At 32.9% G+C, this 26,963-nt stretch overlaps 1 protein-coding gene across 2 annotated transcripts in view; it reads right to left on the bottom strand.

Annotated features, from left to right (window-relative positions):
* The window catches only part of LOC149802719 (intraflagellar transport protein 56-like), a 60,581-nt gene extending 34,517 nt beyond the window's left edge, over nt 1-26,064 (bottom strand). For both annotated transcript variants that reach the window (XM_089952129.1, XM_089952130.1), the window contains exons 1-8: nt 25,965-26,064; nt 19,182-19,319; nt 17,551-17,643; nt 15,140-15,254; nt 9,249-9,444; nt 8,054-8,123; nt 5,353-5,454; nt 1,417-1,491 (exon numbers count right to left, since the gene is read on the bottom strand). In XM_089952129.1, coding sequence (XP_089808255.1) covers nt 1,417-1,491; nt 5,353-5,454; nt 8,054-8,123; nt 9,249-9,444; nt 15,140-15,254; nt 17,551-17,643; nt 19,182-19,319; nt 25,965-25,967 — 792 coding nt within the window. In that variant the 5' untranslated portion in view covers nt 25,968-26,064. The remainder of the gene's footprint in view (nt 1-1,416; nt 1,492-5,352; nt 5,455-8,053; nt 8,124-9,248; nt 9,445-15,139; nt 15,255-17,550; nt 17,644-19,181; nt 19,320-25,964) is intronic.
* Between the last annotated feature and the right edge of the window lie 899 nt (nt 26,065-26,963).

Here is a 26,963-nt window from a genome sequence, read left to right as displayed (position 1 = left end):
ATTTAGAAGATTAAACTCAGTGGCACAACATGCTCACCCCCACCCCTTTTTCATAAATTCACCTCACTTTCATGTCCTGATCATATAAATATGCGACTCAAGAAAGTGGTAGAATTGGGTTCACATAATCTGTTGCAGGAAATTACATTTTTTCATTTTGTAAACTATTTGACCCTATCTGAAAACAATGTCCGATTCAACAGTGATTCATAACAGGTTTTTGTTGTTGATGTCAGGAAGTAAGGAGAAATAACTTCAGCAGGACACTAATGGTGCCTGGTCAAATTTCATCATCAAAAATTAATTTCCATCTGAAATGAAAGGCAGTTTCTATTTATTTGTTCTAGCTCTCAAGGTACTCTTTTTTTGTTGTTGTTGCAGGTAAAACTTTTGTTGTTGTTGTTGTTGTAGGGTTTAACGCCATTTTTCAGCACATGATAGGCTATGCATGGCGGCCAGTATTAATGGTGGAGGAAGAACCCGGGAAATCCCCGGAAAGAACCACCGACCCTCGAGAAACTACTGGCAAGCTTTCTCACATACCCACACTGGCCGAATCCAAGACTTGAACCCACGCAGACAGAGGTGAGATGGCAGTGATCCGTAACAGAGAGCGCTTTAGACCACTCGGGGCCCCCGTAAAACTTTTGAAGGTACACACAATCAAGATACATAGCATGATGGGATATATTTTTCACATGTGAAAATAAAGGAAAAACAAAATGAAAAACAACAAAATTGTTGCACTAATAAGTCTCTTTATTTCACACTTAAAGTATACAATAAAGACAACTATTTGCATGCACCCTTTACAATATGTTGTTGCCAATGCTGATATTTACCCATTCAAACTGTACTTTTAAAAAATGTACAAGGGCATGGTTTGGGGAAATACTGGTATATTGCTAGAGATATTATTCTATGTTATAAAAAAATGAAGATTTTGCTTTTCTATATTAATAATCTCAATTATCATGTTACTCAAACACAATTTAATTAAAACGTCACCAAGCTAAACAAGATTGTTTAAATATAGGTATTGTTAAAGTCAACAGCAGTTGTTATACAATTTCCATAAAAAGCTTATATGCTGACTTCCATTTTGTTAAAAAGTAATGTAACAGTTTATTTTATTTAACAAACATTCACCCAGTCTTGAATTCATAAAACTTTTAAGACTCACATTGAGAATTTACTCAAATACTCCATCTGTACTAGTGATTTTACAAATTCCAGATCCAGGTTTACAAGGCAGTAGAAACAGCTAGGTCTCAATGCTTAAAACTACCACAAATATGTTATGCCCTTAGACTGACCCATAAACTTTAACTTTATAAATGTTATGTTTCTCTTCTACCTTAAGGTATTGATGCATACATTTTGATGTCAACATGCAAACTTTGCAAAGGTGCTTACCAGATTATGCTTGATCAGGTCTCTGGCAAATATAAAGGAGGGTGATGCTATTTCTTGCAAGCTTTTCAATTCTGCCTGTAAGAAGAATATATTAAATAAATGATAAACAGTAAAAATATCAAACAGAAATAAAGTCAGTCACATGTAAAATATGGGTCACAGTAACCTATTTCTATGGTGATGGTGTAGTGCTCAGATAGCATCCTCTTGCCCAGTTTCATGATTCCCAGTATAACAGCACTGTATGTACTCACTTATAAGATGAGTCCAACTGCAAACTGCACTGACCCAGCTTTGCTGTCTCATGATGCACTGGAAGATCTGGGTCTGTGCAGTTTGTTGGGAATAATCAGTAGAACAAACAGCAGAGACCCTGATCTGCAAAAACATTATGCTATGCCAGATCAGGATCTTTAGTTTTTGCTGCTTGAGTCATCTTGTAAGTGAAGACATATGGTAATATACAGGAGATTTAAAAAATGTGGTTATGAGCTCAACAAAAAAATCTTTAGCTAAGACAGCAAAATATGAAATACAGGTCACAATGACCTTTTTTGTAAAGGTGTGGCAGAAAAGCCCTGAGCTAAATTCAATGCACTTGCATGAACATTAGCCCCTTTAGGCACATCCACAGAGGGTAAATACTATGAAAAATCCACCACAAAAATGCTGCATAGAGTCAAAAGATTGAATGTAGAGTCAGTTAGGGTGTACATAAGTGTATGCTTTAATCTATGTAGAAACTAAAGCCAAAGCTGACAATGAAAGAGTATAACCATTCTCTTCTACTTTATACAAGTCAGTTAAAAACAGAGTATGCAAGTGCAAAACACAGATAAATGAGAATGCAATGAAATGCTCATGTATTCCATGAATGGACTTGAAAGTTGATTATGTTCAAGTTGCCACTAAATGTCCAGTCTAAAAAAAACATACACAAGATAAACTGGGATTAGAATTTTTAAGACTGCGAAACAATATTTCACACCTTACAAGCCACGACATTGTTCCTGTTGAGACCGACATTGCAATTGCAACTGCAGCTGCTTGTTTTATTTTTCTTTGTCAAAGATTCCATGTTCTCTTTGCATTTTATGCATTTGCTGTTTCTGGGTTCATACAGAATTCTGAATGATAAATTCAAAGACTTTTCCCAAACTTTCAAAGACCAGAAACAGAAATTTCCAAGACCTATTTTTGCTAACATTTTGCAAAATACTATAATACTGTTTAATGATGAAATGAAACTTAACAGGTCATCAAAAGAAAGAAACCAGGAAAGCTCGGCTACATCCGAATCTAACAACCTGGACAATTTTATTTGTGATTATAGAAAGAAATTAAAATGTTTGGATTTATTTCAATTTTCAAAGACTTTTAAAGACCTCAGGGAAATTTGCTCAATTTTCCCAAACTTTCAAGGCCTTGAAAATGCTACCTCATTTTTCCCAAACTGTCAAAGACCTTCAAAGACCATATGAACCCTGTGTTTTATTGAAGCACACTCTTAATAATATAAGATATAAAGCAAAAGTTTTATTCCTTTAATCCTCTCAAAAATAGAAAACCCAACTTCACTAAATTCATTTCCATTCTGTTACAAATAAACAAAGCTTAAAGGAAATGATTCGAAGTGACAAAACCAAAAAATCAGAATTCATTTCTAAGACCGTAAACAAAAACTGAGAAGGAAGCAGAAATGCTAATGTAAAGCAAAGGAAATACTTTTAATGCATTTGGATTCAAATACAAATTAAACGTAGATAAAGTATATATTTGGTACAATTACCCATTTCTGGGTTTGTAACATGAATTTGGCAGTTACAAATTTGGATACTGGAGTAAAACATATTTGGCTTTTGAGGCTTCAAGTATATACACTTTACGTGCATTGTGTGCAAAATATCAAGACTTTAAAAAGCAAGGGACAAAACAAAAACATTGTCTAGCAGCTCTCTTAACCTGAAAACTTTGCTAGGTTATCAAACTTTTACTGCTTGCCCAGAGGTCTGTATCATATATAAAGGAAGAGTCCATAAATGCATGGCATTTCACAAAAATCTCAGTCACCGGCAAATAGATCATTTTTGGATTTTCCCATCAATGTAATCTTATTAATGTGACACTGTGGTGATTATTAAAGGTCAATTGTGGAGAAATCTTCAAAATGTTCATTAATCATTGTTTTTAGTAGAATAATCAATGCAGAATATAAATCCATTTCCCTGGTAAATTTGAATCAGCCAAATTCCAGAAACTTGTTAAATTTATTGAAGAATTTGCTTGTCCAAAATTATCAACTGCATTACCTCCAAGACCCAATTTGCTGTTATGTGTAACATCATTCTTGAACAACCAACCAGCCACTAATGTAGAAGTGTACTGAATACACAGTTAAATCAAGAAAAAAAGATGAATCTTGTGTCATGTACATTCACAAATTTGTTATCAAAAATATAAAAAAGGATAGCATTTTCTTCAAACATATACTTCAGTTTAATTAATAATGTTATATGAAGAAGGGAAGCATAATTAAGAGCTCTTTGAGAAGACCCTTTAGTGTATTTTTTTTTTTGCTTGGCCAATCACATTACATTGGGAATATTAAGTGACTGTTATCTAAATTATGTTTTTTCAAGAATACTTATGCAATCATAATACAAAAAAAACTCCCAAATGTCTGCTACATCTCCTCATTAGCCTATCACTCAGCTAAAAACTAGCAGTACCTTGCAATAGCAGGGGAGGTAATAAAAAAAGAGTTATTGTCCTTCGTCTACATGAGATAGTTAAAGACCATTTTTGTCTTTACAAGATAGACAGGAAAAACAATTTTTGTCTTTTAGTAGGGCTGGATTTGCATGGTAGCAAGTTAACATTCCTAATGTAATGTGATTGGGGAATGGTTTTGAAGGAGAAACAAAGTTGTAAAAAGTTTAGCACTATCTAAAATAAACATCTACTTCCATCCTTATCATTAAAAAAAATCTATTATAAATTAAAAATATGTTCTATAAATTTATATGTAATGATTAAATTCATAAAATCAGGAGAAAAGTAATTACAAACAATTATAATATCAAAGGTATAAAACTGACATGCATTTACATTTGAAGAATCATTAAAGATCACTTAGTTTAGATGACCTAAAACTACCTCTGCAAAATGAAAACATCATAAAGGCATTGTGCAAAAATATCCCTATTTCCACTTGTTTCCATACCATCCAACAACATGACATCGGAATGAGTAGTCAAAGTTTCAGGAATATCTCACACATCTGACAGCATATATCGATACTCTTCCACTAATTTATGTGTAATTAGTATAACTACTGTGCTGTCTTTATCCTGGCGGAATGAAAATATAACACTAGCAAATGGATGCCTTTTCATGTTCTGTTGACATACATTTGAATTTGTTGCAATGCGATGGTAGTCGAGGTATACCGAAGTATATTTAAGTAGGTTCATGTGGCAGATATGTTTCTTGAACGAAACGAAACATTGCTTCGCAGTTCCAATAGGCATATTATATTTTTATTTGTTTCGTTAAAGAATAATATTTCCACTTAACCCGATTTCGGCATTCTCAGCTTTCATTTCTTTCCAGTCAACTGAAATATAGGCCAACGAAACTTGAAAACAGGTCCATTTCTTTTGTGAGAATTTGAATTTATTAGAGAAAAGACATCAGAGTAACTAAAGTCTGACTAAAACATTATTACCTTACTTTGTAGAAAACCGCCATTATTTTAGTTGCCAGTTGTGTGAGATATTCCTGAAAATTTTACTTTCATTACGATGTTAGTCAACATCAAAACACACTACACAGCGCTGTTAGTTAGGCTGTAAGACCCTGATGCCCAAAACATAAATATCAGCATCAGGTCTTACATTAGGACTAAGGTCTTTACCAACTGAGATCTTTGCTTACCTCTGCTGCCTTTCCATTGTACAGTCTGAAGTGGTTGCAGGCCTTAAGATTGATGGCTACAGCACTGTCTGGATATTGTTGAAGGTACACAGCTAAGACTTCCTGTAAATAATTACAGGATCTCACATTATACGAGCGTTCAATAATATGAATTTTATTAAATGACTTAATTATTATATGCATTATCTAATTACATTGGGTCAACCACAGCTTCCTTGGACTGTTCCAAGAAACATTTTGGATATGTCGCAAAGGCAACCATTTTGAAGGTCAATATTTAAAATATCCCTATCACATGACATACCGTATATAATTGCATATAAGCCCATTCGCGTATAAGCCAACCCACAAACAGAACAGGTATAAACACTAAAAAGTGCATGACCCGTGTATAAGCCGACCGATAACTCCGAGACATCTCAAGATGCATGAAGTAAGTTTTCAATGCGTTTATTTAGGCAAACTTATATTTAACAAAAATTACATGTAAACTTATCTTAAGTAAAATATTTAATTTTCTGTTTTCTTAAAGTTTCTGCCTAATTTAGATTTGTGTATAATCTGATCGAATGATGACTAGGATTTAGCGATCACGAGTTGCTGTAACACTACCGCTCCCTTTTGTTTATGAATTATTGCATTGGACATTTTATATCAATACACCGGTAACTATGCTTTTAATTTGCTTTGAAATTGTAAATACCTAACTCATTATAATTTAATCCCAGTATGACAACACAAGGAACAAACAATACGGTTCGATTCAATGCTCGCAATTAGGCTACTGAGTGTATTTACATAATGGTGTCAATGCATATACACTGTAAGTTTGATTATGTGCTGAATTAAGCACAACCTTTGGAGTCGAATCATGGACAGCATTGCGCTAAACTTTAATGATATCTCCAAAATAAAAAAATGAAGTTTCAGAAATAATGATTTGAAATTTATGCTAATACCGTAAAAGCTGAGTTGTAGCTTGATTTTATGTAAGCAACCTTACACCGTACCTGTCAACTTTCATGCTGGGAGGGAAAAAAACTCCTGATTTTTGGAATCGCTCCACATCTACCTCCTGATTTTATATCTTCCAATTTTAGCAAAGAACTCCCAATTATTACATTATGTCTTCGATTTTCATTTCTTCTAACCAAGAAAATTTCTACACGTTCTGTTGTATCACCTGTGAATTATTGCTGTGACAAAATAATTACTTTACTAGAAAGAATTCACTTCTTCACTAAATAAAATGTCATGTTTAAACAGTATTCTTATAAAAAAAATTTTTTTACCTCTACAACAATAAAAAAATAAAAATAAACTAGAACAAAAAATAAACTGCAACAATAAAATCATCCACAATTAATTTCTAACCCAAGAGTGATCACTATGAATGCTTAACTCCATATGCTTTAGTGCCATTTCCATGAAAGAAACTTACATGAGTGAACACCTGGCATTTAAATACCATATACATCAATTAAAAGAAGGAATGAAAATACATACAATGCAGCAAATGTGTCATCAACAAACTAATTCAGAATACATGTCTTCCTTTTTTTTTTTTTTTTTTGCTTTCCTGAAAATTGGGGGGGAGGGTACTCTGCCTTGAAATCTGAGGTTTTCTAGCTTAATGAAAATGGCCATGGTTGCTTCAATTGGCAGTTTGTGGAAAATTGTACTATTTAACAAGTTTCATAAGTTTTATGAATGATCAATTTGAGTTTTGGATTCCATATATCAAAATAAAAAATGTATGTCAAATAAAATCACTCAGAGACAATGCTGTGCATTATACCAGTGTGGCAAACACCAGATTAAAATGAGATATTACGGCAATCGGAAAAGAATAATGTGATATATTTCACAGAATGAATGAAAATACTCAAGGTTTTCACTTACAAGATGACCCATATTGATTATTCACTAACAGCAATCAAACTTTCTTTTGATTCATGCTCAGACATATTGGCTAGCAATGTGAATAACAGACTAAAGTAACAGACTTCTAACAGTATCCCCACCCCCAATAATGTAAGCTGTTAACTGTTTATTTTCTGCTGTGGTTTGTGTACATTGACACTGAAAATATACATAGTGACATTATTCTCCTTCCAATTCAAAGTAAAACAGCACATAACAAATAAAAAATGAGGAAAAACAGCATTTGCATATTGCTGGGATTGAATTTGGTTCATCTGCAAGCAAGGCACCATATTTATCACTAAACCATGTAAGCATTTTTAAAGAGTTCCAAAATGTCTTGGTCATAAAGTTATCAATGTCTACCGATGGGCAGTGAAACATCATTTATCTTAATTCACTCCAGTGAATAATCACGATTATTTCTCTTAGAAAATCCAGCAATTCATGGCCTAGCATAAAATAAATAATAATATAGGAAGTCAAACTGCAAGGAACAAAGAAAACATTTATTATTGCAAAATCAACATATTAAAAATGTTTCAGGAATTAAAAAGTGTAAAGGATAAGAGTTTTGTGCTACATGTACAATCCACGGCAATGTGTAAGCACAAAACAATCATCCAAGTTTATTTTCTGGCACTAATGCAGTTAAAAAATGAGACAGCTTTCAGCCAATTATTTAAAAATGTTCTTATAAGTATCTGACCCAAATCTATGAAATGTTGATAAGTTTGCATGAATGTCTGACAGTAGGATAATTGTTCTAGTTGCTCACCTGTGACACATCATAGTAGTCCAGCTTATAGTAACACAAAGCCACATATACATTAAGGGCCAAAAAATCTCTGAAATGGAAAACAAAATATATTATTTTAGTGAATAATAACTGTTTCAAATGAATGATATTGTTATCATACAATTATCTGTGCAATGTTATTCAACCTACTCTTTATAAAATACCTTAGTCTTATCATAAAATAACCAAAATGGCAATATGCATTACAATATGTAAGCTCTAAAAATGATTTTTTTCTCCTTCGTTAAGAAAGGTGAAATATTACAGATGACAACATGTCTCTGGGTACGCATTTGACAATTTGACAATTAAAAATGCATCCCTTCCTTTTTCAACTGCCACTTCTAATTAACAAATTTCCAATTGCTCTCTTTTTATCATATCAATCATTAAAGCTGAGATACAAATAATAATTTATTCAAAGAATTTGGCTAAACTAGTTAGTGTATTGGCATCATTCAATTATACAATCAAAAACTGAATTCATAACTGCAAGACTGAGAGCCTTAATGTTGACTCAAGAAGCGTACATGCTGGTTTCACACAACAAACATGTAATATTTAGGTAGCCCATATGCTGGACTCATGTAACAATTATGCTGGATTGAGATCGACAATGGAGTTACTACATGGTATCACAACTGCCTTTACTTTCTGAAACATAACTGTTAAGATATTTCAAAAATGAGAAAAATTAATAATGATTCATAACAAGGAAAGTGGGTTGTCTTACACCTAATGGTTTGATATTATAGTGCCCTCTGTTGCCTACAGAATTTAAGTTAACCCACCAGGTCCCGATCCCACAAGCATAAATTCTGCAGTTAAATCTAGACATTATGCATCTGTTTGTAAATTTTAAGTCCGATTAACACTTTAACCAATTAGATAGTTAGATTCTAGACTTAAGTTTAATTTACCTTTCTTTTCCGAAAAGTCAGCTTTGCTACCATCTGATTTTGTAGCATTGGCTGATCACAGTTAAACTGGTCCAAACACCAATATCAGCTACCTCAGATCACCAGCCAAGCTGTTGCTGCTATGTACGTACTATATATATATATATATATATATATATATATATATTACTTCTCTTGAAAGATCACCTCTCTTAACCCAAATTAGTTTATTATTTTTCCTTATATGGCTGTTACAGATACACTGCATGCATTACCTGTTGTCCAGCAGAATTCTTTTGTAGATATCAATAGCTTCCTGGTAATGAGACCTGAGATAGTGGATGGAAGCAAGAGACAGCTGATCCTCTGTTATATCCTGCAGATTCTGATGGTAACCCATCAGACGCTTCTCATCATTAAATTTGTGGGACAGATGGAAAAAGAGACGATTCTGCAGACGGCTTTTAGGGGCTGAAATACAAATGTTTCAGTACTCATTTTAAAGAGAATGCTCATGCTTATAGTATTTTCAAACTTGTTTTATATCAGTAGACAGTATTAACACCAACAGTAATTGCAAGGATACTGGTATTATATCAGTATACAGTATTAACACCAACAGTAATTGCAAGGATACTGGTATTATATCAGTAGAGAGTATTAACACCAAAAGTAATTGCAAGGATACTGGAAGTATATCAGTAGACAGTATTAATGCCAACAGTAATTGCAAGGTTACTGGTATTGTATCAGTAGTGAGTATTAACACCAACAGTAATTGCAAGGATACTGGTATTATATCAGTAGACAGTATTTACACCAATATTAATTGCAAAGATACTGGTATTATATCAGGATATATTACACCAACAGTAAAAGCAAGAATAATGGTATTATATCAGTATGCAATAACTACACCAACAGTAATTGAAAGGATACTGCTATTATATCACTATTCAGTAAATGCAAACATACTGGTATTATATCAGTATACAGTATTTACACCAACAGTAATTGCAAAAATACTGGTATTACATCAGTATAAAGTATTTACACCATCAGTAAATAAAAAATTCTGGTATTATATCAATATACAGTATTTACACCAACAGTAATTGCAAGGATACTTGTAGTATATCAATATTCAGTATTTACACCAACAGTAAATGCAAGATACTGGTATTAAATCAGTATTCAGTACTTACACCAACAGTAATTGTATGGATACTGATATTAAACTATGAAAAATAGTGGAAAAATGTTTTGAGTATCAGTATGCCATGTCCTGCTTAAAAATGCAATTCTTATTTCAAAAAAGAAAAACTAGGTATTAAAAAAATCAAGCATCGTCATAATTTTTTTTAAGAATATCTGAAAATATACTGAGCAATATTCTCTGCAGGCAAGTAAGAAGTATTGGTCCCATTAGTTTTGTGTCAGACTCTTAAGATGCTGATGCAGCTTTCTATTCATGCTGCACATTCCTAATGATCCCTGATACAGCTTGATAAAATCATCAGATAATCCATGCTATACACCAACTGAGCCTGTTCTAAAGTACTATTCAGCATTTTGCCAATCATACATTAATTGACTGTATGCAGCAATTCACCCTAACCTTAAATTGATGTGCATTGTCATTAGCATTTACCCATGGGGAAAGTCAAAACTGGACTTTGTACACAGGTGACCTCTCTACACAGGTTTGCCTTTCAAAATTGTTTTTTTAACAATTAACATGCACCAAATATCAGTACTGATATTACATTAACAAGAATATCAAAATATCTGTATAAGAAGTTCTGTTGCAATTTTATGTTCCATGCAAGATTACTGTATCCTGCACACTTTAATTATCTTATAAATTAAATCACATTTTAATTATCTTATAAATTAAATCACACTTTAATTATCTTATAAATTAAATCACACTTTAATTATCTAATAAATTAAATCACTGACTTAAAATAGTAAATTACCTAAGTCTGCTTTGTACACCATGAAAAAACACTAACTTCACTACTTGTATAAATTAGGCTTGGAAACAGATGTTCACACTTCAAACAATATCTGGATTAGCCAGTTGCTCACCTCACCAAGATGAAAAGCTTTTATCAGAGGCTTGTGATGAAAAGGGAATCAAAAAATGCTGTATATGGCTGAACTGAAACTTTGCCTGCCTTTAAAAACAAGTTTTTAATACTGAGTGACCTTGATCCCAATAAAAAGGATTATAACTCGTACCTCTTATCAAAGATGCCCTTTTCTCATTGGTAACAGCTATAATTCACCAGCAAATAAATGAAGATATCAAATCATACTATACCCATCATACTGGCACAAAGGCAACTATTATTTCTGCTGTGATAATACAACTATTTTCCCCACCATCTAGCAAATGAATTGCTTCAACCCTCTACCATAATGATAAAAACTGACACTTTCAAATCTAACATCTTGACACTTCTGAGTTAAAGTGACAATGTGACCACAAGTAAGATAAGAAATGATTGCACATTTATTCATATGATATTAAATATCTAAACAAAGCCTTCCTCATGAAGCAAAATTTTAGTTGCATAGACTGATTTGTCACTTTAGATACACTCCAGTGACTGCTTAAGGCAGGAAGAAAACACTGTTTGGTTTAGAAACACCTAGCTGCTGACCACAGAAAGCATGTGACCATTCACAAAACATTTATGCAGGAAATTTGCCAGGGGGAAAATAGAACGGACAGTGAACAGAAGACCACAATGCAAAGGTGACCACCTGGACAGATCTGATTCTATGTAATTCAGTTTTTAGACTAGTATACACTTGATAAATGTGAAGCAGCATTTTTCCTCTTATTTAATAATTGTATTCGATATGCAATGAATGTTGGAAATATAATGAAATATTTGCAATGCAGTCTGGGAAATTTGAATTCATCTCAAAATATTCAAGTGATGGCATCAGATACTATGTTAATGATCAAAGGTTCCAAGACAGTGCAAGCATGAATCCTAAATGATGACAAGGATAGATCATTCACAAGCAAATAAAGTTAACTGAATTAAACTTCAATGTTTACTTTATTTTTCATATATTTAGCAGCAATACATTTATTCCTTGAATATAAGATAGTATGACATTTTATTTGCTTACCTCAGTAAAATGAAATCAAAGCTGCTATTCAGTAATAGAAAATTTGAAATAATATTCTGCAGTGAAAAGATTTTATTGGTGGCTATCCAGCAACTTACTGAGCCATAAAGAATTCTGAACAATTTCTACTTAAAATGTGTCAGCATAACACCATTTTAAGTTAGGGCCAACTAGACAGTATGTCTTCTTGTGAAAAGCCCATGTCAATACGATTTTCCATTCCCGAGATGCAACAATAAAATGACTTGCAAAAGATGGGTGCCATTGTGACCATGTTGTGTATCAGATCTGCACCATTTTCATTTAGATCAACAAGACACTGTAAATAGTTTTTTTTAGTGAAAACCCTATGATGATATGACAATCAATTTAGGAGGAGTAACAATACCAAAATTTTCAAGATACAGTAGCTACTGTGCTGGTCATACTGGATGTCCAAGTGGCATTGTTTCCAGTTAGGACAAGACAGACATCATGAGAAGTTTTCTAATGAAAAGTCCATGTTAATATTACCATCTATTTAGTAGAAGTATCACTGCAGCTTTTCCATTCAGGATGAGTAGCAATAATCAAACTGACAGCCATGGTGGCCATAATTGAAGTGAGACTGGCCTAATTTTAATTTAGGACTAGCTAGACATTATAATAAATCTTCTGGAGAGAACTATGTTGATATGAATTTCCATTTAGAAGGAGTACAGATAAACAAGATCTTTATCATAGCTGGGGGATATATTTCTTTAGTTAAATTTTTTTTTTTTTAATTTGGTCCACTGAAGCCATTCCTGCTATTGCCTTTAGAGTTTGATCGACTGTACTAATCCGGTAGCATGACTATCTATGTTTATGACACCACAAAGTACCCAAGCCAGGTATCTGCATAAGCAGATTACGATGTAAAAATGTGCTTTTAAATCTGTTTGTCAATGTGAACAAAAGATCAGTTTATGTAAAATAGATAGATTCCAGAGCATTTAATATCCAAGTCTGCGGCTTCCTTTCATGGTGACTTTGAATTTCTCCACCCCAAACCCAAGACTGATACACAAGTTTAAAAAGCCCAAAATGTTGCCAAAAAAATCACCAGATGCTATATATTGTCCCCAGTACCGATTTTTAAACACTATAACTGTTTGTATGCATTTTGGCAAATTCATGATGACCCATAGTTTTGACTTGATGACTTGATGGTTGTCTTATTCCTGTTGTGGAGGAAACTAAATTTGTCGAGCCATTTTTTAAAACCATAAACTAACATTCCTCCTTCATATTAGATATGACAGGGACAAATGTAAAAAACAAAACTTATGATAATCAGTTGGTCCCGAACGAGAAAGGTGTGAATCTTGCATCCAACATATCTACAGACACTCCCCCATTTCCTTCAGCTAAAAAGGGTTTCAAATCATTCAAAAATAAAGAAGACTAAAGGCGATAAAACACAACCTTGGTACAAGCCCAAAGGGCAATTAAACACATCAGTAATAAGACTGTTAGACTTAGCATATGCTTTTACATCAATATAAATTGCCTTAATGATTTTTAACATGTAAACATCTCTCTATCCTATCAAAGGCTTTTTCATAGTCAATAAATACTGCACAGAATCTACCCTGACATTTTCTTAAATATTTACAAATTAATGTATATAATATAAATATATTATCTGCTGTGGAATATCACACTCTAAATCCTGCTTCTCTATAAAATTTATAATCTTCAAGTGATTCACTTGTACATTTTAATCTTAGTACAATTTTTCTAAGTCTTTGGTATGACTCAGCCTGGGATTGAACCCATGACATTCCGTTTTCGAGGCAGACGATCTAACCACAAGAGTGGTCAAAGTCTTTAAGTTGGTCAATAATACCATCATATTTGATCAAATCTGGCTCCGTTTTTATATAGGCATTAAAATGACCTCCAATTATTATTTGATAGCATGTTTCATTTTAGGTGAGCTAACTCATTCACTACCACTATAATTTCTTCTGAATAAACAGAGGAGTATTCAGGTGACAAAAAGACCAAAACCAAAAATTAAGTTCCACTTCAGTATGTTAGCCTTAATAATAATAATAATAATAATAATAATAATAACAATAATAATAATAACAATAATAATAATAATAGTACAGTAGTTAGGTATTGGACAATCAGCTTCAATCTAAAACTGTGGTATAGGCAAGCTGTCTATGACTTCCAGAGCTATTGTTTGTTCTTTTCCTTTTTTGATGTTTTGAATGATTGTGCCTTTTCCAGGGGTAAACACTTTTCTGGCAGTATACCATGTAAATTTTCATATAAAATTCAGTTAATATGCCTGATCAATCTCCTTCAGCATAATGAAAGTTTGAAGAAAAGACCTTTACAGGATCATTTACATGTATAGTACTGCAACTTAACTTCATAAGTGCCTGAAGGACAAAGATCAAGTCTTTACCTCAACCAAATGCGGGCACATCTCAAAATATCCAGATGCAAAAACTCCCTTTTGAGAAAGAGAAATCATTTGTCAATGAGGGGAAAACTTGAATTTGGGTTGCAGAGATTATCAAAACTTCTGAGGAAGAAGAAGAATGGTGGTGGAGAAAATGAATATTTATACACAGTGCATTGTCCATACCTTCAACATACAAAATGTTAATGGAGAACACAGATCAATAATCTAATCCCTCTTCAGAAATGTTATACCTATAAACAAACATAAACCAGAAAATAGTTTTCTCAAGATGTAAGTATGTATGGTTAATGCTTTTAGTTGATAAGCAATTAGAAAATTAACTTTTAATTAATTGCAAATTTATTCCAACATGCTGTCAACATGTATTTATATAACCATACACAAGGCACCTTTTTATTGGACTCACCATTTTCTTTTACTGAAGTTAATCTAGGATATAGTTGGACATACAAACAGGCACAGAAAAGTGAGCAGTATCCTGAGCCACCATGCATCAAGGCAGTCTTGACAAAAAATAAGTTCGTACAAAAAGTCAAACACTATGGTAGTTACCCTTAGCGGCAGCCTGATCAGCTTCTGGGTACATTCCCAGGAAAAAATAGCAGCAGGCAAGGTCTACCCATACATCTGGGTGATAATTGTCCCTCTTTGTCATCCTCAGATACTCCTGGGAAAATCCAAGAAAATTAATTTTTAGGTAACAAAACTTTTCCACTTAAAAGCTAAGAATACTCTATGTACTCACTTATAAGTCTAATCAAAGTACACACAACAAAGATCCTGATATGCCATAGCATAATGCACCTGCAGATCTGAGTCTATCTTGTTCATTCTACTGATTACTCCTAACAAACCACACAGACCCAGATATGCCAGCACATTGTGCGATGGCAGACCTAAGTCTGTGCAGATTGAAGTTGGACTTGTTCTATAAGCAAGTATATGCAGTACTATAAACATAAAGATTAAGTTATACAACATACATAATACATATGAAGTTTTATATATTACTGAAAGTTCTCAAAACAACAATTCAAAATTCATTAGGACAAATCCAGTACATTATACTTGGGACCCAGGGTAGATACTTTCAAAGAGGACTAGTTATTCACTTATGCAGCTTTGATTTTTTTTTTTAAATAACATTTTCATTTGAACTCTGTGAGAATCAGAAAACCCTGGCATATATATTTTTTTTAAAACTGCTTACCCAACGTAAAGTATGTTTAAACACAACAATATTTTAAGCCAGATTCATCCAAAATGCAAAACAAAATATTCACTGCATGTATTGTTTTCTTCTGAATTTTATTCTTTTTTTCTTTTTCATACACTTCAGTGATGGAATAAATTAACACACCCTATATGCTAAAAGAGATGTTGCCTAACTTTGTTAAAGTCCAGTTTGCTGATGGGAAAATCTCTGACATTAATTAGGGACATGGTCAAAATAACAGATGGAAAGGGAAGAAGCATTTTTAATGATTTTATATTCAAACTGTAAATTAAAATTTTTCTAACTGTAAAGTGACTTTTAAAACAGTAATCAGGTTAGTCAACCTATACATTAAACCTGTCCAAACACAAAAGGACTTGGAAAAAAGATACCAAATGTGAAGACTGAAAGACTAATTATAACAAAGTTGTCTAAATCTACATCCGTATTTACCATCCTATCAACCAACAATATTAAAAGATTTTTAATAATTAACCAATAAAACTAATAAAGTAGCAACAGCTACTTCCATGGCTTGTCACCACAATTCTCATCAATATTTTTATCACATTAACTCGACCACCAAAGATCATAACCTAAAATCTGTTGCATATCTTGTGTGACATTCTGCCAAAAAATACATGCGTAAAGTCTGATCCAAAAATAATAACAAAAATGGTACAGTAACTGTGTGACTGTGGGTGTGTGATTTGGAGTTTTAACAAAGCTCTAACAATTTTTCAGTCATATCGCTATGATGTTTGTAGTGTGGCAGTTTATAGTGATGTCTTGTACTGGGTTATCATGCTGCAGACATGAAGCATGATGTCCCACCCAGTCACATTATCCTGACACCAGGCTGACCAGTCCCAACTCTAACCTCTTAATGCTGAGCACCTAGTGAGGCATCTGCTAGTACCATTTTTAAAAGTATTTTATATGAGTTGGCTGGGGTTTGAACCCATGACCTCCCGCATCAGATGTTTTTGCACATTTTCATAACAGATGATTAAAGTACTGAAGGAATACCAATAAAACTTTTTCTAAAAAATATTACTCATGGAATAAGCCAGTAGCTATGAAGATAGGCTACAGTAAAAATTCTGCAAATGTTTATATAGTAAAAATATTTTTTCATAAATTTACAAGATTCATTCATACTGAATCAAATGATTACTTTTATTAGTAATGGACATGGATGGATACATCAACTTGAGGCATAAGTCACTCCTGACTGGGGGAAAATAATTAATTTTTAACTTGTTATTCTTAAGGATCATGAAGTGATTTTTGGGGGCTGGAATTTAAAGGAGAGATATGTAATTTTTCGCATTTATTAATGTTCATCAAATTTGCACATAAACTAACAGAACATAACAGTTTTTAACTGTCCACCTGCCCCTTTAGAAGGGAAAGTTGATACAAAAAGTAAATGTTTTACATTTATTATTAATGTGTTATGCTGAAACAAATGAGGGTAGGGGAAGGGAGTATGAAATCAATGAAAGACAAGTTTTATGTCACTTGTCGTGTGTGTTTACATGAAATGACAAATTCAAGTACAATTATTTTGCCCAAATCACCTCTTAGAATAGAATCTCAACAATATGTATTGCATCATGAATTATATATTATGAAATGTATCAATATGTACATAAGTACTGTTAACCACCTAAAAAGAATGTCTGGATAATTGCTGTCTCATATAATCTCAACTGAGTTCAGATGATTTTGCCGTCACACTTACCTCCATTGCTCTCTTGTAGTCTGACAAATGAAAAGCACAGTAAGCAATCCACATGTCTGTTTCCTCATTTCCCTTCCCACTGTTTCTATTAAACTGAAATGAAAAAGGGTCCTATGGAACACCAGGGCTGCCTACAAATCATGCTATGACCTGCCATACTACTTGTATTTGAAAATTAAATAGTGTTACCATAAAATCTTAATATTGCTACTGCAGCCACAGCATTGGAATAAGTGCACCTAAATACATATCCTGTTACATTTTGTACACTGCCCAGAATATGATAGATTATGTCTGATAGTAGTCTATGTCAAAAACTTGTTAGATGTTTTGAATAATCAGTGATTTATGTCATATGTCTTAGCATGTATGAAACACCTGGCATTTATGTGAAATATTTTTTTAAATATCAGCAAAGATAAATTTGTGGTTCACAATGAGAAGAGATAAAATTAAGATAACACTAATGGCAATGTGAAATCCTTGCAGCATATAAAATTTATATATTCATTCCTAGGGCAAAGAATGAAAATTGACATTCAAAGTAAAAAGAGCAAATAATAATAATAATAATAATAATAATAATAATAATGCAATTAAATTATCCACAACTACAAAAGAATAATTTCCAAAGCATAAGATGTGATACAGAGTGTGTATATATATATATATATATATATATATATATATATATATATATATATATATATATATATATATATATATATATATATATATATATATATATATATGCTATGTTTGCAATTTTGTTGGAACAAGGATAAAAAAATGTCTGCTCCAGTTTTGAAAAACATCTTAAGAACAAAGCTAAGAGTACACTGAAAAGAAAGGATGCAGTTATTTTTAATGAGAAAGTCATTCCAAGCTGCAATTCCATGTGTATTTACGAAACGCTGACTCTGTTCTTCTCACATGATCAGAGCACCCTGTAAGCACTATCAGCAAATCCTGGACCTTCAAATTCTAATCTTGGATGGTCATTGTTCTAGGATTGCTCATCCACTGAACTCTCAATAACCAGCCATGGACACTCAAAAGACTGTCACTGCTCTAAGATAACCAACCCCCGACATACTGTCTTCTGAAACTGAGAATCCTGCCTAACCCCAGACAGTCTTTTGAAACTGAGAATCCTGCCTAATTCCAGACATACAGTCTTCTGACACTGAGAATCCTGCCTAACCCCAGACATACAGTCTTCTGAAACTGAGAATCCTGCCTAACCCCAGACATACAGTCTTCTGAAACTGAGAATCCAGCTGATGCAAATTTTCTCTAACCATTTGCAACAAACGACGTACTTAACCTAAATATTATCTGAATGAAAAGAAGTAAAATAAAATCTCATTTTAGAAAGTTAAGTTAAAAATGTAAATGAAACTAAACAGTAACAATAATCATCAATTATTTCATTAAACATGTATCCATCTGTCTTCAAAGTAATGATATTATGCCAATGAATGGACTCTCATATTTATCAGCTAGACAAAAGTTTTCATTTTACGACCTCTAATTCCTGGAGATTGAGGGTCCATGACTCCAGTGTAAATGTCCTACAAAAAGTTCTGACAGTGAAACTCCATCTCTTACAATAACAGGTTCTATCTTACCTCAAGAAGAGTGATTGCCCCTGTATAGTCTCTAGCAGTAAGATAATCATCCACCTTGGGCAGTTTCTTTTTCTTCTTGCTTTCTTTGGCTGGTGTGGTAGAACCGGGCCCTATGGCCGGCTTCTGCCTTGAAAGCATCTGAAAAAGTTTGAAAGAATATTTTCTTCTAAAATATTAATCCAATGTTGCATTATTATATCTTTTAGAAAAAAGAAATATCAGCACCGGACACAGTTCACTGGCACAACTGTTCCTACTTCCATGAGTTTTAAGAATAATATAAATTTTATTGTAATTAAAAAGAATTTAAAACATAGCTCTCACTGGGCAATATATTTAAATTCTGCACATAACAAAGTTTTTAAGGATTGTTCTAAACTTTGCTTGTATAAGTGATGCAGTTTTTTATTTTGCACAGCAGAAGAACTATTGACAAAAGTCTTCAAACATAGATCCAGTACAACTCCACCAACTTAACTCCTGCTTAGTGTACCTTCTGATGAATGCCATGCAACTTTCCAGCTGGCAAATTAAAATATTGTCATAATACATCATCTCTGAAACAGTAACACTTTTATTTCCCATAATGTTAACGGTCATTGATATCAAAGAAAGTGAACAGAATTGAAACAGAAATTTATGATCTAATGTCATATTCATCATGCATTGAAATTGTATTGAAACTGGACAGACAAATTACTAGTGTAGACAATTACCACTCTTAATGTTTGCATTGATAAAAGTTGACAGGCACTCTGTTGTTAGTGGTGTTACATATCTGGCATAGTACTTATTTCTGATCCTGATCGACCCAGACAGTTACAATAATATGTAAATGAGTGTATCAATCAATCATTCAGTCAATTAGAGCAGTGTACAAGTGAAAAATCATGAATCATTTTTAACTGAATGGATATCAGTACATTAGATATTAGACCCAAACAGGTGAGTATGCTGAGAAAGTTATAATAATGAAAATTAATTTGCTAAAAACATTTTCAATTAACTAAGATAAATCTCATCTTATACTTAAATAGTTAACTGCAGTTTTCATTCAACTTATTTTTTTCAAAAACATTTGTATGGTATCGCATATTTATTGTTTTCAGGTTCACTGGGACAACTAAAGCAGGTAAATAAGATATTAATTGGAATTTCTTACAACTGTATTAAAATATGTATTTGTGGAACTTGAAAATTTGCCATTATATCACAATGACCATTTTTTCCTTTATTTTTCTGATTTAAAAGTTCACCCTCAGATTTCAAGATTTCACCACCGGGTTTCACAACCAAAGTATCATTCTCAGTTTTGAGATCCTATGGAGAATCTTGTTTTGATAACATTTGTTAGTCCATCTCCATCTACCATCATAATGTAACACCTTTCTACCATAACTAATAAGTATTGATTGACCAGATGAATGTAAATATAACAGCCAACAGAATCACACCTACGCATATATGAATATCATTGAATTACAGATGGTGGTTTCCTCAAAGCTAGATATTGCTTATAAATAATTCTTTTAACAACACACATTTCTGTGTACTGCTGAAAAGCAAATCCTCCAATGAGTTTGAAAAGTTAAAACTTTATTTTACCTCGACTGCTTTACAAATTTTTCACACTGATTAAAAAAAATGTGCTTTCACAAAACAAAACTCGAATGTTGGTGTTAATTTATATTTTATAAATAATTTATCCCAGTTGATCTGAATGTATGACTTATGATAGTATGGAAAACAGCCCATATTAATAGAGTCCTTGTTAGGAAACAATTTGATATTTGAATAGTCTCAAGAATCTATTATTATAGGGACAAATTCATGTCATACCATATCTACTCGCTTATCAGTGGATTCCAACTGCATATACCCAGATCTGCCATTACGTAATGTGCCAGCAGATCTTGATATACACACCATGTGTCAGTCCCAGTGCATTAGGGTCTATGTTGTTTGCAATTGGAACCCACTAAAAAGCAACTACATACTGTACTTTGCACATGCTGCAACTTGAGATTGTTTTGTGTGTGTGTGTGTGTGTGTGTTTAATATATTCATTCTACTGGGATGGCTATTGCTCTGCTTAGCCTCTTTATATATTGTATATGCAACTGCAGATCTGTGTCTCTGCAGCGTGCAGTGGGACTGAAGCAAGTATATATGGTAATATTTAAGTGTAATTACTTTAAGCAATTTATAATCAAGACAACTATACCACTTTATCTGCAACTGGATTTTGTAGTCTGGAAGTCCAGTAAGCAAGCTTGCTTTCTAGAAAATTATATGTACCGATTTGACAAAAATTGTTGAATATTTTTTATTACTGTAATTTTAGGGCAACCACAATAATATACTAGGAATTTTTTTTTTAAACTATGGATTTTCACATTTTTCTGCCCATTATTAAGGTCAACCTGTACTGCCAACATATTGAGCACAGGCAATGACTGATCATGTAAAACTGAAAACACTTCTATTATAAAGTTTCTATTCATTTGCACTGTTATAAAATGGGTGTAATTAACATTCAGATTTGTGTTTTTAATGAGTAATGTAACTTTGTTGAAAGTAAAACTTGTAAATGTCCAGATATATGTAAGTAAACACTAATTATTAGCAATCTAAGCTATACCATATATACTTGCCTATAAAATGAGTCTAACTGCAAACAACAAAGACCATGATCTGCTATCCCATAATGTGCATGCAGATCATGGTCTATGTTTGTTCTACAACTTAGTCCTAACAAACTACACAGACCCAGATCTGTCAATGCATTATTATCTGGTTCTGTGCAGTTTGTAGTTGGTACCCAGTCCCGCATGATGCAGCAGTTGGTGAATAAGCACTCATTATTATTATTATTATTATTATTAGCAATGTGGGCCTTACAAAGTTTTATATAATAAAGTGTCTGTGTTCAAAATGCTGGAAGTACAGGTCCATTTTTTATTAAGAGTGCTGATTCATTCTTGGATTCAGCTGCTAATAAAGTAAGAACAAAGTTGAAAAGTGAAAGAATGCATGGAAAAAATGTATCATCCAACGATAACTTTTGGCATTCTGATGGAGATTTTTTTATGCACATTGAAATGTTTTCAAAACTTCACAGGGCCAAATGCACACAATTTTTCTCTCAACACTTTCCTTCAAACATGGACAGAGATATCATGGAGTTACAATTTTTTATATAACAAAAAACAATAAAAATATAAACCAAAGTCAGAATCCATGAAGGGTTAGGCAACAGGTTTATAAACTGTTTCCTTCAACCCATTATATCTACATTTAATTGCTACACACTCTTTAACACGTGTTACTATGTCTACCATATTAATTTCTATATACATTCTGCAAAGTGTCAATATGTCTACCACATTAATTGCTACACATACACATTCTTCAACAAATGTCAATATGTCTACCATATTAACTTCTACATTCTTCAACTGGTGTCAATATGTCTGCCATATTAACTGCTACATACATTTTTCAACAGGTGTCAATATGTCTGCCATATTAATTGCTACACTCTTCAACAGGTGTCAATATGTCTACCATATAAATTATTCCACTCTTGAACAAGTATCAGTATGTCTACAATATTAATTTCTACACATTCACTCTTCAGCAAGTGTCCATATGTCTACCATATTAATTTCTACACATACACACTCTTCAACAAAGGTCAACATGTCTACCATATTAATTGCTACATTCTTCAACAGGTGTCAACATGTCAATCCTTGTAAAAGTTATAAGCCCAAAACACAGCTTAAATGTTTTTATGAGGAGAATGCTGTACATTTCCAAGCATTCTGGTTTCAATTCATTATTGATCCTGCATAAATTTCACTGAACCTGCTAAAAATCAAGCCAGTTCAGTTTCCATTTCAACATTTATAATTCAAATTAATGTAATATTTTAAACATTCAGTGCATTGTGCAGTGACATATGAAAACATGTCGAATTATTGAAAGATGTTCAGCACCACCCAAGTGTCAGAGACTTGATGATGAGAGAGCCCAATCGCAAATAACATTAAGAAAAAAAGACACAAAGAAAACATCTGAAATGCTGAGAAAATGAACACAAATGGCTAACGTATGACACAAGAGAGGCTATGATGCACAATTTCTGCAGTGAGTATTCAAAGCAGGGCATGTCATCTGCAAGTCTTGTTGGTTATATGCAATCGTTATTGTTTTGAGTAACATCAACTAACTACAAAATAGCAGATTAGCAACAATTTCAAGCCCTGCTGGTCTAACATCACCGTCATCATGTTGCTGAAAATTACAGTGAACCAATTTCTCTCAGCAGCTGCACTGCATTGCTCATGTTGCTATTAAAATAAGGCAGAGGCGTGTTTCTTTTAGACATTGTGGTTCTCTTCTAGATCATCTGAATCTAAACACCCATTACTTTGTCAAACTTCCTGCCAGTGAAACTATTGTTTTAAATGCAATAGCATCCATTTCAGCTCATGTAACTGCTCCCTACTGTGCAACCCCATGTTACAACATGGGATGTTTGCAGTCTAAATACATCACACAAGAGACACTCATAGGCTTTCAACGGATTCTAGATGAGGAGTCCTGCACTCTTCAGTCATGGAACTCCAAGTTTCCAACCTATTTCTAAAAGTCCCTGGCATAAACATGTGAATCCCTCACATCAATTTCAAGAGTTTTCTCAACAATAATTAAATGGTCCAAGTTAAATTCATGATGTGTAAAAGCTTACAGATGCAAGTTGGTACTTCCATTTCAAGTGAAAGTACTTTGCTTTCCAGCAGTCTTAAACTACTCAAAAATTGCTTTAAATTTACCAACTGATTCCGCTTTTTTCAACCACAAGAACTACTTCTCCTACACAGGCCTTTAAGTTCTAATGTTCATAGTTATGCCACCATTTTTATCTGTGCCCAGGGTTCTCCAAGATGCTAAGATGTACATAAAAGTACACATATTTTTAAATCTGAACACCTAAAAATTCCATTAGTTGAGTCCTTGATACTCAAGATCTTTTCTTTGCAAATTTCTGTTTTATTTGATCTATTTGTACAAAGCAAGTATTAATCATGTAGTGTTCAAGCTATCAAAAAAAGTTCAAGTAATTTCAATGGGATTAGGTGATCCACATATATTAGATCTTAGCAGACAAAGAGATTAAGACGTCTGTTAATCAAATGTCAGTTCCCAATGATCAATGTAATCAAAAGTCTAATCATACGTGCATGTAATTTGAACCTATCTTTGATATATATTACTCAACACAAATTTAATCCATCACATTATTATAAATCATTACAAGATACTGTATTTGGAGCACTTGCATTTTATTGCACACCACACTTACACAAATAGTGCCAAGATTTTGAGACTTATTTTGTTTGTCAAAGGAATATAAACTCCCACGTTAATGTCATAAATCATTCTAAAACCTTATTATACATCATTTTCAATATTTTATCATAAGACCAAATAAGAAAAATATGTGTGGTACTGGTTACATTGAAAAAAATAATGAAGGTAGATAGATAGGATAATTTCTTTTTTTGTACAGATTGATTTAAATGAAACCTAAACTAGAAAACAAGAATCATTCACATCCTGATTGTAGTTTCAAACCTTTGATTACTTTGTTTTTAATGTTTGTTTTCTTTTGTTTCATGAATTAATTTATTTTATAAAAAATGTCTGGTTGGCAAGAAAAATAGGGTTGACTGGATAACCAGAACCAAACATATTTTGCTATTTGACCTAATTCAAACTATTTCACAATGATTTAGCAATTGCAATCAGATGACATTTATATTGGTGAGATACATAATTTCTGAATTATTGCATGAGGGAAAAGTGTAGTTACTGGGACTCTTAGTTTTAGACTTGGGACTGCAACTTCTACCAAGGAAAGAGTCTTAAACTGCAACTTTAAAATCGTATGCAAAACCATGTATGTTCTTCACCATAATCGAGGCTGAGTCAGCATTAAATATGTTTAGAGCTCATGTTCTGTTTAATGTCTTCAGTGTTAATTTGTCACACTGGCTTCATGCCTGTTTACCCAATTCTAATCATCAGCTATTCTGCTGATTGGCCAAGATTGATGAAAATATAAAAAGGGGAAGATCACATGTGAAAATGAGGCACTTCACAGAGACATATTACACAGATATAAAGGTATGTTTTCTGAATATCAGGCGTATTGATGTGGCAGTCACAGTCCATGAGGTACCACAACCTTATTTTACTACAGTCATCCAAACAAACGAACAAAAATCACAATCGCCACAGACTGATGCACTGTATAACCAAAAACATGTACATACAGGCTACTCATTTCTGACCCAATAATGCATACATCTTTATGTAAGAAAACCATTTCTGCACACTAAGTCTTGGTTAAATAAATTGTCAAATATTTTTAACTGTATTGTTTTTTACGTTCTACTTAAGGAATGAGAACATAGCAAATAAATTTGAATCCGACGTATGCGACACAAGAACGCACCTTTACATTCTTATATAATAAATAATATGTGAATAAGAGCTGTGATTATTCCTTTAAAAACTTTATTCTTATATTTTTCTTAGTTTTGTCCGAAAAATTTACAGAAACTAGAAAGCCTGACCAACTCCCATCCCCCATCTAAGCATCTGACGACGGCAAGTTGAAGTAGCCTTGACTAAGTTTTTCTTTTTATTTGACTAAGTTGTCAATTAAACAAATTTACACATCTGTCAAGTCAGTCTAATTAGAATTATTACCATTTTCAATGCCCTTTTTGTTTAGCACTCCCTTTTAGTTTATAAACTTCAACTGTTATGTTCGATCACAACAGCTTGTTTCCCCGGTCGCAGGAATGCTTTCTTTAGTGCGCACGCTCTTAAGAAGAGTCAATAAGGGGACACAACTTTTCTATATACATAAAGACTCTTGATACAAACTCCTACTAGTGTGAATTAGTTGTCTTTGATACTGCAAATGAAGATCAAATATTGCCCATTTACATGACTTACTTAACACAGATGATGCCGGAATTATCAACACGCTAGCAAAATCTGTGAAATTGTATGTTCCAATTTTCGCTGTTCTTCTTGTTTGTTAGTTTCTTTTTTTATGACTTGTTTCTTACCTCTCCAAAGTACATTATGTTTGGATAAACACCGTATGGGAACAGGTTAATCGACAGACTAGATTTATTGCGGGGTAAGCTTTGCATTTGTGGATTAATTTTTTCAGAAAATAGCCTAAAGAAATCAGAATATTTCAGTGTCATATTGATTACATTTTTATTTGTAGGAATTCTAAATAATTACATATAGTTTATAGAAAGATTACGTAAAATGTGGTATAGAACAACTAAGATTAAACTCTTCTGACTTTTAATGTAGACTAAATTTTATTAAATAGTCAGCAGAAATTTCACATCGTATTTATGGTATGTGCATCAACTGGTGATTGAATTATATAAATCTGCGAGTTTTTTTTTTTAATCGATATCATGTATTTGACTTCTTACAACATTAACTGAATTTTTTCATTATGCTGCGGTTTTTGCTTTCGTTTATTTTTTAACTGATACGGTTGTTTTACGGGTAGACTAAATGAAGGGGGGGTGGCGAGATTTGTGAGCGGACATTTAGATTGATTGATTGATTTATTTATTTTTAACGGCGCATCAGCACTTTTAGGCTATTTAGCGCCAAACAAAGTGTTATTTCTATAATCTTTTAAAACTTATAAAAGGTCCTATATCGACCAGC

Source organism: Sinohyriopsis cumingii, chromosome 3 (assembly GCF_028554795.1).
Source record: "Sinohyriopsis cumingii isolate HCF-2022 chromosome 3, ASM2855479v2, whole genome shotgun sequence".
In the NCBI taxonomy this organism is placed as follows: Eukaryota; Metazoa; Mollusca; class Bivalvia; order Unionida; family Unionidae; genus Sinohyriopsis; species Sinohyriopsis cumingii.
Note: the sequence above shows the minus strand (reverse complement) of the source record. Positions and strands in the feature narration are given on the sequence as shown.